Source organism: Pangasianodon hypophthalmus, chromosome 2 (assembly GCF_027358585.1).
Source record: "Pangasianodon hypophthalmus isolate fPanHyp1 chromosome 2, fPanHyp1.pri, whole genome shotgun sequence".
Classification (NCBI taxonomy): domain Eukaryota; kingdom Metazoa; phylum Chordata; class Actinopteri; order Siluriformes; family Pangasiidae; genus Pangasianodon; species Pangasianodon hypophthalmus.
Window position 1 is genome coordinate 2,961,297 of NC_069711.1, and position 21,250 is coordinate 2,982,546.

At 38.1% G+C, this 21,250-nt stretch overlaps 2 protein-coding genes across 2 annotated transcripts; both read left to right on the top strand.

The window, feature by feature from the left end:
- The first annotated feature begins 742 nt into the window (after positions 1-742).
- si:dkey-117n7.5 (uncharacterized protein LOC559444 homolog) lies at positions 743-9,230 on the top strand. The gene is made up of 5 exons (XM_053229101.1): positions 743-895; positions 3,655-3,780; positions 3,967-3,996; positions 6,407-6,580; positions 6,713-9,230. Exons 2-5 carry the CDS (start codon positions 3,735-3,737, stop codon positions 6,739-6,741), a joined length of 279 nt encoding a protein of 92 aa, XP_053085076.1. The 5' UTR covers positions 743-895; positions 3,655-3,734; the 3' UTR covers positions 6,742-9,230.
- Positions 9,231-9,362: 132 nt separating this feature from the next.
- LOC113545940 (G-protein coupled receptor 22) lies at positions 9,363-20,470 on the top strand. Its single transcript, XM_053229097.1, has 2 exons — positions 9,363-12,218; positions 16,088-20,470. Exon 2 carries the CDS (start codon positions 16,163-16,165, stop codon positions 18,278-18,280), a length of 2,118 nt encoding a protein of 705 aa, XP_053085072.1. The 5' UTR covers positions 9,363-12,218; positions 16,088-16,162; the 3' UTR covers positions 18,281-20,470.
- The last annotated feature ends 780 nt before the right edge of the window (positions 20,471-21,250 follow it).

Genomic DNA, 21,250 nt, shown 5'->3' on the forward strand with positions numbered 1-21,250 from the left:
TAATGGATTAAATAAACTATGAATTAACCTGGGGCTGAATTTTTCTTGGTATTGGCGATATAATGTGTTATAAGCACTGTTTATAATGTATACTGTGAACAGTTTATAATTGCATTATATACATTGCTATAAACTGTAATGCATTTTTAGAAATAATTCTAAGAATATGTAGAATTCCTTATAATAGCATATAACATGTTATGAATACACAGATGAGCCAAAACATTATGACCAGTCACAGTTGATTATCTTATAACAGCAGCACAAGGTCTGGGATATATTTGGCAGTAAGCAAACAGTCAGTTCTCGCAGTCGATGTGTTGAATGTGGGGAAAAATGGGCAGGTGTGAAGACCTGAGCGAATTTGACCAGGGACAAATCATTATGGACAAACGACTGGGTCGGAGACAGTGTTAGTAAATCATCTTGCAGGTTTTCAAGTTGGTACATTATTCTACACACGCAAACCTTTAGTAATTCAGGGGGTTAAATATCTTGTGGCTATAAACTGGCATTGTTTTGCGTTCCCATAAACAAGTGTCATGAATCAGCATTAAAGATATTACTTAAAATCTTTCACTAAAGCCAGAGTGTGGGAACCTGATGTCTTGCATTCGTGTTAATGTGCTCATGATGTTAATGCATGCTCTGCAGACTTAATGTAGCATTTAAGCGCATGTGTGTATGGGTGGGTCAGCTGGGAAATGATGTATGATGGAAGCTGGGATCTGTGTGTGTGTTTATTGAGGGGATTTAGCTGGTGTGTGTTTGTGTAATTTTACTGTGGGCGTGTTGTCAGGTGTTGGAGAAATTCAGGCCCGTTCGGCGGTGCAGTCTTTCCGGAGTCGCTCCTCCGCGTCCCCTGAGCGCTCACTAGCCCAAGGGGACGAGGAGGGTGAGTGTGTTGTCCACCTCTCCATTTATCCTGTTCACTTTACTGTCATCTGTGTCCACAAGTCCACATGTAGCTTCCTGTGCTTGTATGGCCTGTGATTATCGGGGTGCTTTTTTATTCCAGTGTGTGTTTATATACACACTGGAATAAATTGAGTTATTGGGCCCTTTTTTTGTGTAGTTTAGTGGAATAATGCCAATAATGCAAACTCACTATTACCACCCTGAAGTTAATTATTTTCCTCTAACAGTACATCCTGAAGTGTTTTATTCCTCTTACACCACAGCAATGTAATTATTACTAATAATTATTTAAGAAATACACACCATACATTTGATAAGTTTATACTTTTTGTCCATTTATAGTTATATTTAATGTTGCAGAACAACCAAAAAAACCAGTTAGTTCCTGTTCTCGTTATTACATTAGAATAGCTATAAACAAGCGTTTCCTCACCAGCCTCCTTTTTTTCCTGTCGCTCTCTTAAAGTTAATAAAACAATTTTAATACAGCATAAACTCCTCTGTCCTGAAGACTTTCTTGTGACTGTTACAAAGCACTGGCACTGGAGACTCCTTCCATAAATAAACGTCTCCTGGCAGAAAATGAATCAACACCTTCTGACCAATCAGAATTGAGAATTCAACAGTGCTGTGGTATGAGAGTATATATGCTTTGGTCTTTTTACATTTGCATTATGATCACAGAAATAGGGCCCAGTAACTACAGTGAGATGTCAAGTACAGTGTTTGTATTTAACATTCTCTAATCCAACATGCACTGAGTTAAAGGAATACGCAAACGTACGTGATTTTTCACTTGAGCTTTTTTTGTTTTCTGTTTTCTGTTCATACATGTGTAGATTTGCACCACAGCTATAAAGCTATTTATTAGAACTAAAGTCACAATCATCACTAATGTATGCATTCTGAGACTTTCTTACTTATTCTGTTTTAATGCCACTTACAATGATACCTTTCAGTAATTAAAGCAATGTTCTGTAAAATAATAATTACCTTTATCCTCTCATCTGTCACCTTATCTTTAATCTCCTGTCGTTAAAGGAAATGTCTAGCACATTTATCCTAATCCCTGTCCACCTCACTTGTGTGTGTGTGTGTGTGTGTGTGATTACAACAGGCAACACGTTTCCCCGCTCTGAGAAATGAACAGAAAACCTGTTTCATTATACGCGAGTTTAATAGTAAGTCTAAGGGCAGATGTTAAATTATGTCAGTAAATGCTTAAAACATGCTGCTTTATCACATAAATGCAAAACTACTAGTATTACATTCAAATAATAAGTTTTAGGATGAGACAGATGTTAGAGAAAGTCTTTCCAAAGCTTTTCTTATGAAGTTTTAAAAACACGTCTACAAAAATATAGCCTATAATTCTCATAAACATTTAATGGGAGATTCCAGGATTGTGATGCCACTTCATATGTTTAATAATTTCTCAATATTGAATTTAAAAATACATATACACACAAATACGTACACATATATACACAAAAAAAACACAAATATGGTAAGCGATTTCGGGCAACAAGATCGCGCTCTTTTTTTAAGGTTTCTTTGCTGCATCTTGCTCTTAAATGAGTAACATAGTTGAAATTAACGGGGTTGTCTTTTTTTTTTTTTAACATAACATTAGTAAATACACAAAATGTGGTTTTGGCATCCATGCTAATGTCATGAGGCCGTTAAAGACATTCTAATGAATGCTTAATTTTTTTTATGAATAATTTTGTGTAACAGGGTTGTACATTTGAGGTGACCTCATCAGTTAATATCACAATGTCACTGAAAATAAAGAAAAAAGAATGAGAGAGCATACTGTACTTTTCCTCTTCCCATGATCTTCAGGAAATTTGGATGTTCCAACTTCCTGTTGAACATGTGACCTGTGGAATGTTCCAGATATTTCCTAGGGGTGATTGTGTTCAGGTAACAGGGTTGAGTGAAATTAAAATGTACATTTTTCAAAGCCTACAATGGCAACTCGTGAAAAATGACGTTTTAAATACAAGATGTTAAATAGATTCACACATGGGTTATTTGTCAAGGTAAAGTGTAGTTATAGCAGACTGAGACAAGCCAAAAAAAGCTGTTTTGTACATGCTGTAGAGGTTTTATTTACATTTTTGTGATTTATCTGAAACGCGCACATGGGTTCTTTTGACAGACACTGTATCTTGTGTTTAAAATGTCTATTATCTTTAATTTACATACATATTTGTAAATGTAATATCAGCGACACACAAATGGCACCTCAATAGTGGAATCAGTCAAATGATGGAATTCAACAGCTGCCCTTAAACATTCATTGTAAGCGAGTAAACCAGTTTTGTGTGAAATGTGTAGAAATTGTTTTGAAGTAAACATTAGGTTGAAAAACGACAGCGTAATCACTTTATGACGGTGTTTAAAGTAACCGTGTAATGATTTTGATATATAATTAATCCGGTGAGCTGAAGAGATTAATAAAATACGTATTTTGTGTGTGTGGTGCAAATCTACAGAAGCTTTGTATGTATGAACTAAAAAGCTGTGGATGTATTGCATTTTAAGAAATCGTGAAATTTGATTTTCTTTTTTTTTTTTTTGTCAAACTGGTCCTTTAAGATTAGAATTTTTGTGTTGAAATTTTGACACACACAGCTCTAACTGCTCTTACTCACCTCGCATGCTTTTTTGGGGTGTATTTCGGTGTGTGTATGTGTGTGTGTGTGTGTGTGTGTGGTGTGTGTGTTTCAGGTCGTGAGCTGCGTGTCGTGGTAAACACAAATGACCCAGATTATGAGCATGTTTACTCTATAGAGAGCTATGACGATCCCATGGAGGAAATTGTTGACTTTATGCCCTCAGTCAATCAGAGCCAAGGTATGATGTTACTTTTCAACTGAAATTAATGACTATTAAGAAAATTAAATTGCTTGTTGTGTGTGTGTGTTTGTGTGTGTAATTGTTTTGGAGTGTGTGGAGTATATTATGTGTTTTATGTGCATTTCTCAGTGAGCCCCATACACACATAGAATAATACAGTATAAATATTTTTGATATTTGCAGTGAGAGAGAAAAGAGAGGTTAAAGGTGAAGGTAAGCCCTGACCTTTGCTGTGTTAATGTGCTTGTAATGTAATATGCATGGTTTTAATATGTTAATGGTGTGTGGGAACTGAGGCCTTGTAGTATCATAGCATTTTTTTATTATTATTATTATTATTATTATTATTATTATTATTATTTGCCACTTGCCTATCACTCCTCATTAAAAGGCTTAGGACTTACTTTATTAGCCCACTCCTAAAATAGGAGAAAAAAAGGAGGAGAAGAAAAAAATTTAAAAATAATGATCTCAGCATTAACAAGAACAATTACACCAACAATGGCAGCAAAACTGACTGAAGTCTCCAAGGCCTCAAATAGTGTCATGAGTGAATTCGCAAATGTAAGTTTATGCTTTAACATTTAACTTTAGTTGAATTCTGGATTCTGATTACTGTTTATAGCTACTATAGCCTAACTGATAACAGCATTAAATGTAAATATAAACAGATAAAAAGTAACCTCCAAAGCTACAAGCGAAGGCAAACAACTTCCTCATCACCAGAGTTACACCAATCTTTATTTCACCTTACTGAGAATAATAAATCTAATCTAGAGAGCAAGCTAGGATAATTAATTAGCTGTTACTAGCTAGGACTGTTAAGAGTGTTGTTATGATCATGAAAGAGACACTTTTTCTCATATCAACAGCCCTGCCAACCTTCACGCATTTTACATAGGAGCTCCACATTTTAACATCGGGGTCCACTACTACAAGCTATCACCCAAAAAGACGCATGTTTATTTTATTTATGAGCCAAAAGATTTTGAGTTCTGATATTAACCGATTTCTCTAGAAGCCACTCTTTTGTTTAGTCTCGATTTTCTTGCTTAAAAGATGCACCTTTCTTGATTTCTGGAATGATTTGAGTTCATTAATGTGAAATAAAATCTATGAGTCGATGTTTCACTTCGCTAACATCAAACAGGTATATATTTAACAGTTAAATATCAGTTAAATATATTTATTACGGATATCAGCAAAAACAGGACGGTTCAAACAACGTGGTCAAGCCCATCACTGTAGAAACTGGAGTGTGTATATACAGGGTTTTATGGTAAGCACCAGGCACTTGGAGAAAGAGATAACATTCATCTGTTTTAGTTAAGACATTAGACGGCCCTGCTTGGATAGCCTAGAGATGGATGGCTGAAGTTGGCTGTAGATGTTCCTTCTTGGATAGCCTTAGGACCGTTCACTCAAGTCTCCATCACTGACCAGTTGATAACTTCAGTCTGATATAAAAACTTAAAACTCTATATAATAGAGAGAGTATAGAAGAGAAACGATTTATAATCGCGCTATCCAGTGTCAGCTAGAAGAGGACGGGGTGTCTTTTGAGTCTGGTTCCTCTCAAGCTTTCTTCCTCATGTCATCTCAGGGAGTTTTTCCTTGCCACCGTTGCCTCTGGCTTGCTCATTAGGGATCAGGGTCCATTAAAATTTTATATCCGGATTTCTCGAAAGCTGCTTTGTGACAATGTCCATTGTTAAAAGCAGTATACAAATAAAATTGAATTGAATTGAATTAGAAATGAGATGTAATAAGATATTTCCGCCTTTACTAAAGTGCAACTGCTTTGTTAAACTGACTTAGACAAAAATCTATCTTGCTCAATAGCAATTTTTTTATTTAACGCAGTTCACTTATACATAAATGCTTTTGGAACGTAAGACGTTATATATGATATATAGTGATGGTAGAATCAAAATACCTCACATTCAGGGTTACGAATGGTCTATGTATGTTGCTTTGTACATTGCTACGTGCATTTGTTCTTTCGTTCTGAAACGGAAATAAAATATTGACTTATGTTTAATTGTTTCTACTTGTTTCACTGCACAAATTCTAGAAATTAAATATTCCTGAATCAAAATCTGAAAAAAATGCCACTACCAAGTCTATTCTACAGACTGTTGTCTTTTTAAGCTGTTTACTCTGAAATTCTGTTTTCATAAAAAAAATTTGATAAAAATGTCATCAGCATGTGCAGAAAAAATACATTTTGCTTGTTTATTCTTAAATTGCAGCAGTTATGCTGTCCTTCTTTATCATCACCCACTTGCTATGTTTAAAATCATGGATCCGTATAAGCAGTACAATACTGATCTGTAATATGTATATATATATATATATGTATATGTAATTTCAGTATGAAAAACACAGAATACATGCACCATGAATCTGTCTAAATATTTATTGGGGAAAAGTGATAGTAGGTGCGTTAGTAGTTACTGCACACTAATATGGCAAAATCTGCTTAAATTCACAAATCTAATATAAGGCATGTTTTATTAAAGGCTGATGTTATTAAACTGTAGCTTCTCTCTGGCGCTGTTCATCTGCTGCTGTTCCTTTATTATTTTCATTTTGTGTGTGTGTGTGTGTGTGTGTGTGTTAGATCCGTGCGTCTTGTCGCTGGATGAGGGCGGCTGCTCCAGATACACTCTGCGCTGGTACTTCAATTCTCAGGTGGGCGAGTGCAGACCCTTCATCTACAGCGGCTGCGGAGGAAACGCTAACCGCTACACACACAAAGAGGAGTGTGAGCAACACTGCCTACACCAGAGCAGAGGTACACACACATACACACACAAAGAAACACCATGTACAGTAACCAGACGTGGTTTCATTCTCACACTCATTGAGAATTTTTTTTTTTAACACCAAATAGCCTCCTCTAATTCGTGTCTTGTGTGTGTTATAGATGCTCTGGGCTCGAATAGTGGACGGTAATGACGGGACTGCACACACTCTCCAGCACAGCACCAGTGTTCAGTGTTCTGATCATGCTCATCTGATGGCTCTCATACGATACAACTATCTTCAGTTGTGTCATTTTTTTTATCATAGTTTATAATCCATTTCTGCTTTTTAGTTTATCTTTTATTTTTATTTATTTTCTTTGGCAAGTTCAACCATATTCACAACTCATTTTATTTCACATTTCATCCATAAATAATCCAGTATTTCCAACACAATTAAGGACATATATTTTTGAAAATGTATTTTATTTCTCTGCGTTTGTCCTCCTGTCCACACAGAAACTCAAATGTGGCTCCTTTTTCAAAAAAAGTAGAGACATTTTAAAGTAAAGCAGATTGGAAAATATGTTTTTTGAAAATAGTATGAACCTGTGCATATCCATTGTGGTGTTGATTGCGTGCTAGGATTCTGTATATCACTCTGTATATCATTTTTACAATTTAATTTCACTTTGTTTTATTATTACACCCTTGAGCATAAAACAGAAATACGATATGTGCTGTACTGCTCCTGAATCCAGCGCTCTGGTGGTGCACACTTACAGCTTATAAAATTTTACCAAAAATAAACATAATTTACATATTTCCTCCACAATATTTATATAGTGAACTTTCGCAAAGTAGCAAAATGACTGTTACAGACCTTTTGCCAATGTTGATGGTTTTTATTCTGAATTTTGCCTTCTCTTCCGCTCAGTATGAAGCTCTTAATATTATTCTTGAGGCATTTGACATGACAATTTTTGACAAGCTCATCTGAACATTTTCAAATTACTTTTGTGTGGACGGAGATATTTTCGAAAACACTCTGTGTTGACGGGAATTTTTTTTTGAAAAGTACATTTTCAAAAATATCTATATACGTGTAGACATGGCCTAAAGCACAGCAAGACTAAAATAAATTTAAAAAAGAAACAAACTGCTTTCAAAGCAAATATGTTTATTCAAGATTATTATGTCAAAGTACTAATCAGTCATTGGATTAGTGTTTAATGCACATACGTGGGAGTCTAAAGCCAACACTTCATGCAGACCCCAGGCTGACCTGATCCAGCCTGTCATCATGGATTCCTCTTCTATTGTCTGAAAAATCCTCCGTTTTACTTTTGTGCCAGAAAAAAAAAGGTTTACTAAAGGTTACTAAGTGCTGCTATTCAAGTATGTCAGCTAGACATAAATAGCTAGATAGATATTAGTACTGAAAAATAAAGTATACAGTACAACTAGCTGGTGAGCGTTACCCTTTGGATAATCTCACAAGCCAGACTTTTAGCATTCACCATAGAGATTGTCAATAAATATGGCCGAGAAACACCTACTTTTCATCACCTACTTTTAATCATTTGACCAGTCACAGACCGTCCACAAACAAACCACTATCTATTTCATAATAAACACTTTAAGAATTTTTAAAGATGGGATTCTGTAAGCTTTTTTAGTGCAGTGACTGTATCTTGTATACAAATCAATGGAGTGTATAAAGAGAAGTGCTGAGAGCCAATCAGCAGCCTCCAAAATTCTGAAGCTTGTGGCCAGAAATGTGTATAAAAAAGGGTAGGAGACACTCCATGGCATCCTAGGGTCTATCTAAAAAAATGAATTTGTTAAAAAAAAAAAAAGAATGAAAATAAAATTTACAGTGTTGGTATTGGTGAATTAAAACAAAAAATAGTACTCAATATAAATGTACTGAATACTCAATAAAAAATGGAGGGGGAAACAGTAGCAGCAACATGGGTCATGTGTTTAAGGGTCAAAAGTGGAACCATGGTGCGACTTTCTGTTATTATCTGTAAAACCTGTTGCCTCACTGATCTGTGGCCAATATTTAGCTACCATTAGTGACTCCCTAGTTAAGTTTTTCCCACTAAAATCATGCACTTAATGCACGGTGTGTTTCTGCTGATCCGTTTTTGCTCGTTGTTACTCTGGTGCTAAAAAAAGGCAGGACCTGTAGTACACACAGACTGCATCAGGATTCTGTCTGTGTATCAAATTTATTACCTGCTTTACAGTAATACATTTTGCATTAGCTAATTTTAAACAGTGGTATTGGTATGTTTTGTCAGCGTGGGCTGAGTATTGACTAAAAATGTTCATGCCGGTTGTGCATCTCTAGTTGCAATGACATTACAGAAGCGATGATACGCCTGCTTACATGCGCAGAATCACTGCCATATTTGCAGCTGCTATTTTTAGTACACAGTCAGTCTCTGCTGTATAGAGAAGCTGTAACTGTAAATATAGAACTGTTTTTTTTTTTTTTTTTTCAGCGTGGAATCCAAAACGAATGTTTCTTGAATTGCATGTTCACTTTGCTTTAAAAAAAAACTAAAGAGAAATGGTGCTATTTTTCAGACATATTTATAATATGGATTGTACTTGATAATTTTGTCATTTTGTATGTGCTAAAATGATGATTAAAATTTTCAATTTGTTGACTTTTTCTGGACTCAGAAATGCACATTTTATTCAGTTCTTGAGACAGTTCAGTCTTCAGTCTGCTGATAGAGCAAACACACTGTAAATAAGCCTTATAACAAGTTATAACAAGCAGTATAAAGGTTTTATTAGATATACACATTGACTTACAGAACTGAAATGTTATTTTATTAAGTAAGGAATAAAACACTTCATGTTGTGGTGTTATAAGAAATTAATCAACCACATCGTGCTAGTTACTGCTAGCACTCCTCCAAGTGATTATTTCCCTATAACAGCACATCCCGAAGAGTTTTATTCCTCTTATCCCACTGCAATTTGCCAGTGATTACTTTTTTGTTTTTCATTTAAGAATGCCACATCATACTTTTTATCTGTTTGTCGTTACATTTAACGTTGTGAGAAAGTTAGTTCCTGTTCTCACTTACGTTATAGCAGCTATAAACAGTCGTTCCCTCACCAGCCTCTTATTTTTCTCTTGCAAAGTTAATATAATAAGAATGCAGCTTGTCATTTTACACAAACTCCTCTCTCCTGAAGACTGTTACAAAGCACTGACACTGGAGACTCCTTTCCATAAGTATTAAATAAACATCTCCTTGCAGAAAACTATATCAACAATTTCACATATTTTTAAAATCTGTTTCTGTGGAGCATCTGCTGCACAAGTCCCCTGTGTAAGTTGTTACTACAGAACCGATAACATATTGATTTGCAGCTGTCCAAGCTGCTGTTAGAGAAAAGTAATCGACAACTTCTGGCCAATCAGAATCAAGAATTCAGCAGTGCTGTGGTATAATTAGTAATATTCCATCAGATCCGACTAAATCGTGCCACTCCAACTGTTTGTATGAAATTTATTTGCTGTATCACCCAGTTCCTGTTTTTGTGATTTGAGCCAATTTTACCAACAGTCTGTTTCTAATATGCATTCTCTCTCTGAATGTGTGAGTGTGAGTGTGTGTGTGTGTGTGTGTTTTCCTCTCTGCCTTTTGGCTGTGTCACAAATTACTTTGCCACATCTCACTGCAATGCATTGACAGTAATTAGGCCAACACCCCAGATCTGTCACTCAGGTACCATTTTCACATTCATAATCTCTCATATATATTCATATATTTATATTTCTCTGCATTTCTCTTTCTCTTTGTGTTATTTCAGTATTTTATTTTTTCATTCCACTCCTGGCTGATTTTTCTGTCACACCATTACATTTTTTTGATGGTTAAAATCATCATATCTCAGTACTGCGTCATTGTGGATGTCTGTCGTTTCTCTATTGTATTAAAATAACTTTGAACTGCCTGTGAGAATTGTCTGAGAAATGTAGGACATCAAGTTAAAGGAATACTTCAGTGATTTTCAAACTAACCTCTATCCACTGCATCTGTGTCTTTATTGTAATTACCGCAGACAACAGTCAAGAAGACTTCATGGCGAGGAGCAGAAACAACAAGGCTTTAACAACCAAACAAATCAGGAACCAAATGCCAGACGAAGATGATAGATGAAGATGATAGAGAACAGACCAGTGAGGAGGAGAAACAAAAGCACGTCATGCACGTCATGTACGTCTAAGCTTTGTCTAGGCTTCTCTCATACACTTAGTTATCAATAGGCATTCTGAGTTAAATATTTTTGTGAAGTTAAAATATGTATTTTCTTGTCTATTTACAGTGGGATCCAATGACATTCCTACTTTAATGAGCCTATCGCTCTTAGTTTGCTTAAAGTGGTGGCTCTGTGGTTAAGGCATTGGGCTACTGATTGGAACGTCTTGAGTTCAAATCCCAGCATCACCAAATTACTACTGTTAGTCCCTTGCGCAATGCCCTTAACCCTCAACTGCTTAAGTCTATCCTGTCTCAGTTGTAAGTCACTTTGGATAAAAGAGTCAACCAAATGAGGTAAAGGTAAATGTCAAGTTGAAACCAAGTCAGCTGTCTTCCACCTGCCACACGTGAACTTCTCGCTGCTTGCTTTCCCACAATCTCTCTCATGTTCTTTAGCTACTCCCTGCTAGAAATGAATGGGAGCGAAATGTACAGTCTAAATTTGTGTAATTCTCTGTAACTAATCCTCTCTGAGATGTGTGTTATCCTTGTAGTTGTGTTGTTCTACTGGTTTATGGATACAACAAAACCTATTTAAAAACTACTTTTTAACTGTATTGCTCCCGTGATGGAAAGTTGGATAAAATTCCAGAAGAAGAGCTCTGGCAAGATTTTCTCTCACACTGCGCAATGTTTATTGTATATGATCCTATTTGCTAATTCGGGCGTTATGGTGACGCAGTTATTCGGGCGTTATGGTGACGCGGCAGGCTTGAGCTCAGGTTTCTCTCTGCGTTTTGCATGTTCTCCCCTGCGTTCCTTGTGGGTTTCCTCCAGGTTCTTTGGTTTCCTCCCTCCTCCACAAAAACATGCCAGTAGGTGTGTTGGTGAGTCTGAATTGCCCTTAGGTGTGTATGTGTGTGTATGAGTGTATGTATGGTGCCCTATGATGGACTGGAATTTCATCCAGGGTTAATAAAGCCAGTGTTCCCAGGAAAGGCTCTGGAATCACTCTGTTATTAGTAGTATTATTAGTATCAGTGTTAGTAATATTATAAAAAGCATGCTTTAAATATGCGCAAACTGGCTTTGCGCATTGACTACTCCGTGTGTGTGTGTGTGTGTGTGTGTGTGTGTGTGTGTCTCCCCCAAATGACAACAAACAGTCCGGATGCAACACTGGTTATAGATGGAACGGAAGAAAAAAAGATAAAGAGAGCGCGCGCAACCACGGACGCACGCGCGCGCATGCCTCCGGTGCCGTAGGATCCCCGCTGATGTACTCGACCGTGTGATGCGCGAGATCATGACATGATGGGTCACGTCACGCGCGCGGATGGCCAGAGCGCAGAGTGGCGCGAGGAGGAGCGCGGCGCGCCGCAGTGCCATGTAGCCTAGCAGCGGGGGGGGAAATCCCGGCGCGTGACTCCGCGACTCCTGCACGCGGTACGAGGTGAGTAACAAACCTTAATGTAGAGACGTTTTTATATAGATGCATTTGCATTTGCAGCATTATAGCGGACTGAGATGAGAAGCAGCGCGTGAAGCTTGACGCGTTGCACTCCATCAGTGGTGAGCACTCGGCTGTGCAGACTAATAACACCGGCGCGAGCCGTTTACCGGATGTGTTACAACCTCATGTTGCCTGTGGAGCTGCCAGATCGGAGGAAGGAGGAAAATTGGAGATACGATTTCATAGTTTTCAGTATTTTTAACGTATATAAATATATAGAGAGAGTCAGTGAATCGGTGTGCATTACAGTGTGTCCCGTTACACAGTGCCACTACTGCTGTTATGCTTTGCATTCTTCTCCTACTGTTTAAATGGGTTGTTTTTATATCCCAGATTTTTTAATTTATTTATTGGAACTATCTGAAGTAGACTATCATAATCATGCAACATCATCATCATAATCATCATCATCATCATCATCATCATCATGCATATGCATACCCTATATACTCTAATGCCCCTCAAACACACAAGCATTTGACTAACTGGTGTTTATTCCATTGTGAGTGAATTGTTGTTGTTGTTGTTGTTGTTGTTTTGATATCTGTTATAATTTGGGTGAACTTTGGGTGAAATGTTGACATGTTGTACGTTCAAAAGTGCTCCTTAACCTTTTATGCTCCTTTACATTTCCAGGACCTAAGTTTCACGATCTGGTAATGATGCAATGTAATTAAGATAATATTACATTACAAAAAATGAGAATTGTCAAACCATCTACAGTTCTGGGTAATTTTAGGGGACTGAAATTAGCAGTGGATGCGCCTCACACTGTCTGTGTGCAGTTTCTGTGCATGTTCTTCTTGTGCCCATGTGGGTTTCCTCCAGGTTCTCCGGATTCCTCCCATCACCCAAAAACATGCTGGCAGGAGGACTGGCTACGTTAAAGTGAATGAGTGTGTGTGGCATCCCATCCAGGGTGTATTCCCACCTCATGCCCTGTGTTCCCAGAATAGGCTTCAGGACTCTGACCAGGATAAAGTGCTTACTAAAGATGAAGGAATGAATGAAAATCTGATTACGTACCATGAATCCGTATTAAATATTATACTGCATTCACTTTACCAGGTACAGTTTAGTCCTTATTTCTGAAAACTGCAGACACATGTGGGAGATTACATTTAACACTGGGGTAAAAAACGGAAAGAAAATGTTCATGAGATGATTAAAAAGATTGCGTTAATATAGATAATTATTATAATCGGTTATCGTATTTTGTTCTAGAGGCTACATACAGTGTCCACAATGTTTCTAAGCTGCTGTGTGCCACCATGACAATCCTGTAATAGTACTTCAGAGCACTGTGTCTGGGGTTTGGGCTCTGAATTGGCAGTAAATTTGTGCGCATGCATCATATGCCAGCTCAGATACATCAAATACATCATCACACCCCAGCTTTAGGCACAAAAGAAGTCAGGCTACATGGTGTCTGGCAGAAGCTGCAACTAATCTGGAGAGAGAGAGAGAGAGAGAGAGAGAGAGAGAGAGTAAGAAAGTCAAAAAAATAATAAATAAGAGGAAAAAGGATTCAATACTAACAGAGATTTTAGCCTTTTTTTTTTCTTTCTGAACAGGTAAGGCATTTATTTGTTCTCTAATTAGCTAATGAATGATAGATTTTATCTGTTGCGGAATTTGTATCATTACCCACTTGTTCTCAGAACATCTAAGTAATACTCAGGAAACGTAAGCAGATAATTCTCCTCTGAGTCACGGAGACACTTGGCCCGTGTCCCAAACTGCACACACTACTGTACTATATCATATATTTTCATTAGTGTCATTAATTTTTAGGCATATTACTTAGTGTGCATTATGCGCTTTGGGACGCAGCCCTGACCTCTCCGAGTGTGTATTCCTTGGCACTCACAGCCATGCTTCCACAAGCAATCTTCCAGAGAGGGTGAAAAAAACTAAATCTTGCATCCTGCAGCTTTAAAATTTGAATGCGGAAATGTAGAGAGAGGAACGAGTTGTGCAGAATAGCCATTTAGAGAAAGAAGAGAAAAAGATGATGGATGGAGAGATGGAGATGTAAACATATGCCTCCTGTGAATTTACAACTCAGCATGCTCCTGTACCTTCTGCTTCTCTCCAGCTCCTGCCCATTTCATCTACAGTCTGCCATGTGTGACAGCCATCAGTCATATTTTTCCATCTGTGGAGCATTTTCACTTTATCACCCTCTTTCTGTGTGAACTGTACATTGGATTTTTTTTTAAATACAACATATATACAAGCACCAAATGTTTTGAAGTTCTGATCTGTTTCCATTTTTTGCCCTCCATTTCAATAAACTGTTTTTTTTTTCCAGACCTGATCCCTTCTCACACACAGGGACATGCAGATGGGCTCGTTTCTTTTTCTTTTTTCTTTCTTTCTTTTTTTTTTTTTTTAAACATTTCTTTCGATTGCACAGTTAAACCTGCAGACCAGTTGCCATAGTAACAGCCATCATAGAAATGGGATCAGCCCCCAGTCAAACTTATTTATTTATTTATTTGTTTAAGGAGTCGTTTTTGGAACGGTGGCGTGAACCGCTGTGATTTTAAACCAGTAATGTTCTCATACAATTCCAGGTGATTTCAACTCTCAGGACGGTTACTGTCATTTTAACTGCTATTGTTGTGGCATTTTTATGCTGTGGCTTTGCACTGACACTTCCTGTCATGGTATGATGATGTTATGTCAGTTTGGTTAACGTGAATAATAGCCAAACTAATATATTTACTACAACATGCATGCTTCTTAAACAAGCAGGTGAATTCAGAGTGACTGATGTTGGATACCATAATAGAGGTTGGACAAAACAGCTGTCATGGTCATGAACAGGTCTTGTGTGATTGCTCATTGTATGCTACAAAGATTTATATCTTTGCCATCAGTGCCAAATCAATATCTCATTGCCACTGACAGAATTGAATGCTACTGTTACTGGAGGTCCATCCACACAGTCACTGAATGTGTGCCTTATATATATATATATATATATATATATATATATATATATATATATATATATATATATATATATATATATATATGTATATATGTAAAAGACACAGTTTTATTTGAAAATATTGAGTGGGCCTGGTGTCATACATAATGCAAACAAAAATAATAAAAACAATAATTAAATATCAATATAAAACAACAATAATAATAATAATAATAATAATAATAATAATAATAATAATAATAATAATAATAATAAATTTAGTGATTACTTCATTTTTATTGATATATTCATATTCATATTTTTTTAATTTGTGTGCATCAAAAACAAAATGATAGAAATAATAGAATATTAATTAATTAAATGGATTTATACTAGACAACAGGCATACAATGCCCTTTGTATTCAAGAACGATGTAAAAAAGCTTTCTTTTTAAATCTAATTAACAAAAATCCAGCCTGTTAAAATCAGTAATTAATATAGATGTGCTACTTGAACAACCTACACAAAAAATTCAAACTACTCAAGTATTTTATTTTGAAATCTCTTTCCAATTTTATTGTTTTCTGTAGTTTTATTTTAATATTAAATACAGCAGTATTTGTGTATAGCAATGAAAAATTCTTTTGTCTTTGGTTCATGTTTAATTATCTGTTACAAATAACTGACAATCTGTGACATTTATCACTGTAGCGAAATTCATTATTATTCCCGGCTTTTGAAAAGTCATGTACCGTAACATTCGCGCAAGAAAAGCTTTATTAACAACAGTGTCACACTCTGTGAGACCACAATTGATGTTCCTTGAAATCATGTTATTATAGCTATTATTTTTTCTCTTTTTTTTCTCAGGCCTGTCAATCACTCAATTATATGAGTGGGTGGAGCATGACAGATGGGTGTGGCTGGCAATGTGTGTGACAGTGCATGATTGTTTCCATGGAGACAGATGGCAGCTTTTCCGAGAGCCCCACACTCACACTCCTACAGTCAAACAACGGTGTGGGGGAGGGGCTTGTCAGGCCGGAGGAGGCATGGCTCGGCTTCCGGGCCACGGTGAGTGCTGTGCTGCTATTGGAGTTGCTGCTAGGTGTGGGCGGGAACCTAACGGTGCTGGTGTTGTACTGCGGCCACTGCAGCCTTCTCGAGTCAGTCAGCCATGCTGTCACCCTCAGCCTGCACACGCTTGACCTGTTGCTCTGTCTGCTCTGCCTGCCCATCACTGCGATGCTCCTCCTTCTGGGTGGAGCCTCCAGCCCTCATCACGTCCTGCTCTGCTGTCTCCACGAATCAGCAGCCACCTTCGCCAGTGTAGGGACTGCACTCAACCTGCTGCTCATTAGCCTCGATCGCTACGACATCAGTGTCCGTCCAGCCAATCGTCTGCTTACGCCACGGAGAGCGGCGTTTTTGCTAGCTGGAGTGTGGGTCGTGTCTTTAACCTTGCCAGTCTTGCCATTTGTGGAGGCAGGGCTTGGCTCTGGGGCAACAGATGGAGCACCTGTTTACTCAAACAGCACTTTGTTGTGTTCTCAACTGGTAGGGACTCTGCAAGCTCATCTCTTTCTGCAGGCTCCCATCTTCCTGTGCTCACTAGCTGTAATGCTGTTTACTTACGCACGCATCCTGCAGGCCTTGCGCATTCGCATCGGACATCCGGCCAGAGCACAAAGAGGCGCCACGCAACTCGTCCGGCGCCCCTGGCAGCGTCATAAGAGGTCTACAAGGTCACCAGATCATATGACAAAGACTGTATCTGTCTCTCCTCCTCCCCTCTCCACCGGGCCGCTTGTGGCCTCAGACACCATTACCACAGTGACCATCAACACAGAGACCAACACACCTTCAGTGAACACTCCACTGAGTCCAACCTCCTCTGCGGCCACGGCAACCACACCCTTTGCACTGATCCCGAATGTAGGCATATCATTGGGAGCAGCGCCTTTGAATTCTATGCCTACACTGTCCACCGTAACCACACCTCAAAACCATAACCCAAATGCTTCCACCATCAACACCCCCCTACACCCCACCATAACCATACCACTAAACCCTAATCCAACTATATCCATCATAACCAACCATCTAAACCATAACCCAACTACACCCACCATAATGACTCATCTAAACCCTAACCCAACTACATCCACCATATCCATCCCTCTAAACCCTAACCCAGCTGCATCCACCATAACTACCCATCTAAACCCTAACCAAACTACACCCACCATAACCACACCTCAAAACCCTAACCCCACTACACCTACCAGAACCACCCATCTAAACCCTAACCCCACTACATCCACCATGACCACCCATATAATCCCTAACCCAGCTACATCAACCCTATCCTTCCCTCTAAACTCTAACCCAACTATATCCACCATATTTGTATCTCCAAACCCCAGCCCATCTACTTCCACCCCAACTATACCTCCAAGTCATAACCAAGTGTCATCTACTATAACCATACCTCTAAACCCCAGCCCCTCTATAACCACCATAACCACACCTCTTAACCAGACTGCATCATCCACAGCCTTGCCATTTAATCCCACTCCAGCCATATCCACCACACCATTAAGTCCCACTGCTACACATGCTCCACCCAGTGTTGGTGTGGGGGCCTCAGTGTCAGCCATCTTGGCTCTGCGCCGTGCTGTGCGACGTCACAGAGACCGAAGGGAACGTCAGAAACGTGTCTTCCGCATGTCTGTCATCATTGTCCTCTCTTTCCTGCTGTGCTGGGCTCCTCTGTCCATTACACCACTCCTACATCTGGCCATTGGACCCTCTGATTGGCTGGAGCGCCTCAGGGTCTGCTTCCTAGTGCTTGCCTACTGGACAGTGGTGCTTCATCCACTGCTGTATGCGTTCACGCGGCAGAAACTGCGCAAAGTCCTGCACACACGTCTACGCAGGCTGCGCAACAAAAACAACAACACACACTCCATCGCTCGGATAAAACAGAGGAATCGGCGCAAGCACAGGGCAGACTGCAGCGATGCTACTGACCGCTGCCTGATGGAGGCTGTCCGTGAGTGACGACCTGCGGTGTGTGTGTGTGTGTGTGAGGTGCAGGGAACAAGCAGTGACATCACCTCGTATTGCATGTCAACAGTTCTGTAATTTATTCTGTACAGAGATAATAAGAAGCACACGTTCCAAAGCACATTGAGCTCAGAGAGAACCACAGGGCAATGTCTAATTAACTGTAGCCACAGATCAGATTTAACTGTCGTGGTGCTAGAAAACAAGAGTGTGTCAGCGAGTCTGTAAGAGATCAGGGGCAATAATTTCATAAACCAGGGCATGCATGGAAGGATTTTCATGCAGAGTAATTCTTCTAATACTGGCATTATATAACGTGAAGTGAAGCATTTATTCACACTATATACAAACATGCGTATATGTCATACGTCTAGTACATTCATTACGGATAGAGTGCAATAGATTTATTATTGATGTTCATGATCAGGGATGTAAATATAAACTATGAATAAAATTATAATTATTAATTTAAAGCTGAAAACAAATGCAACAGGGTCTATGTGTATTTGTGTATCTATATATCTATATAATAGCATTGAATGATTTTCATTCATTTGTGATTATTGTGTATTTTGCAGTAGATCAGCAATAACGTTGAATTCTATAAATAAAGATATATAGTTCCTTGTTTGTTGCTGTTCACATTTGAATTCACGTTTACTACAGATGTTGGGCTGCTTTTCACCATTAACAACACACTCATTAAAGGAATACTCCAGTGTTTTTTAACTGAATCTTTATCCACCACATCTGTACCATGTGTGTGATTACAACAGAGAGGAATTTCAACACATTTCCATGTACTGAGAAATTCTGTTTACTTGAAAATCACTCATCATGGAAGTGTAAGGGCAGCTGTTTAACTCTATTAGTATGTCACAAATTAATAAATGACCACACACATCCTGTTACAGTGGAACAGGTTTTCCCAATTGCTGGTTTGTGGTGGCATTGCAGGGGGTTCATTAAACTGGTAGAAATGTCAATGTCATGTTAAATTAAATGTAAAAAAATATACAGTGGGGTGAAAATGCTTCTGAAAATGCTTCTATTTTTCATTCTTTAATAGAATCTTAAGTCCTATTCCTAATACATTTTTACACGTGTCCACAGTGATAAAACTCTCGCATCTGGACAGCGATAAAATGAGCACAGGAGGAGCGAGTTTCTAGCGGGTTGGATTTTCTAACCCAGATGTTTGCATCGCGTGGTCATATGATCGCGATTCATTCACAACATGGCATCCAAGTGGTCAAAGAAGCACTGGAGTAGAGAAGAGACGCTGGCTCTTATTTCAGAGAACTTTGGGGAGAACCAAAGTTCCAGCAACAATTTGAAAGTACAATTCATAATCACAAAGTATCAAAAAGCATCCATTTCACAATCGTTTCACAATTCAGGAAGTGTTTAATATCTGGGGAACTAAATATGGCAAGTAACAGCAGTCAAAAAGCAAGGTGACCTCTGCATAGAAAATCACAGATGTGTATCTGATCCGGATAGGACTAAAATTATCAGACGCCTGCTGAGTTCAGCAAAAAAACAGTAGGTAATTCATTCAACCTTTCATTTTCTCCAAAGAAGATGGAGAAAAACAAAGACATGGCTGATCCAGACAGAAATAAAGTCACAGAGGAGCACCTATAAAATAGGAAATTATCCCAGGACCCCACATAAATTTAATCTCATCCAAACAGGGCTTTAGAAATACTGCATTAATTAAAGTGTGCACTTGAGCTGGCATGAACTCCACAAGATACAGTCTTAAAACCATAAATGTCCATGGCTTCCAATGGGCTATCATTGCCCTATCATTAGGAGATGGCAAGTTTGCGTCCTGATGATGTCACAGCCATCCATGGCCAAAAATTGTGAAGGATGTCATGCTCTTTCTCCTGCATCAATCAGAGCGACACTAGCCAATCATGGGTGTCTCTTAGCTCATGTATGTGGAAGAGGGTGGATAGCGCTGTCCTCTGTGTGAGTTACACTGCTCTGTGACTATCTTTGAAAAGATTCAATTGGCTGGTGTCATGTGTCATGGATCATGAAGGAAAATTATCAAAATGGGGAGAAAATTGGGCAAAAAAAATCCTTGTGTCCTCTAAACACCTGCTCCAATGAAAGGGCTTCGACTCAGAAAAATCTGATGTTTTGTACAAAGAAATTTGCTTAAATTTAAATGGTGACCTAGTAACAGTCCTGAATCTTGAAAATTGTTGATTTTTTTTTACAAATAAAAAAAAAAAAATCCCAGATTTTCAGTTCGGTCTCAAACACACACTCCACAGTTGGAGCCCACTGTTAAAATGCTAATAAAAAATACAAATCTTATTTACAGATATAAATATATTTCACAAACTGAGAAGTCTCATGCTTTAAGTAAGAAGTTTTCGTATTTATCACAAAAGTTTCATTTAAAGTTAGCCTACATTAAGTCTCAAGGTTAATTAAGGCAAATAATTTAGGTTGAAAGGGTTCAGCTTTCATGACGCGACATGAGAGTCAAAAGAGCTGGAACTCTGCAGTGCCTGGTTCTTTTTAGCGTTAATGTTTTTAATTATAAAATTTTTCTATTATAAACATGTATAAGCCTATATCAAGGATTTTACAACTGCTTTGAATGCAGCTCAGCCAATCAGATTGTAGAACTGAAACTATCCATTGTATAATAAAATTATTTATTTTATTTATTTATTTTTTTTAACAGAAATAGAGCAATTACATTTTAAAAAGAACACAGTATGTTCTGCCAGAGTAGCTCTTTTGTTTAGAATTTTAGTTACACAGTCTGAGTGCAATGACTCTAACACACATAACTAAGAAAAAAAAATCCAGTTCCAATCCAGCACAGTAAAATAATTTGGACGTAATCATGCTAATATATGTGTACACAGTTACAGTTTAGAAGGGAAAAGCCAGAATTTTGCATCTCCTCAAGTGCAGTGTCAAGCTGTTCCCAGA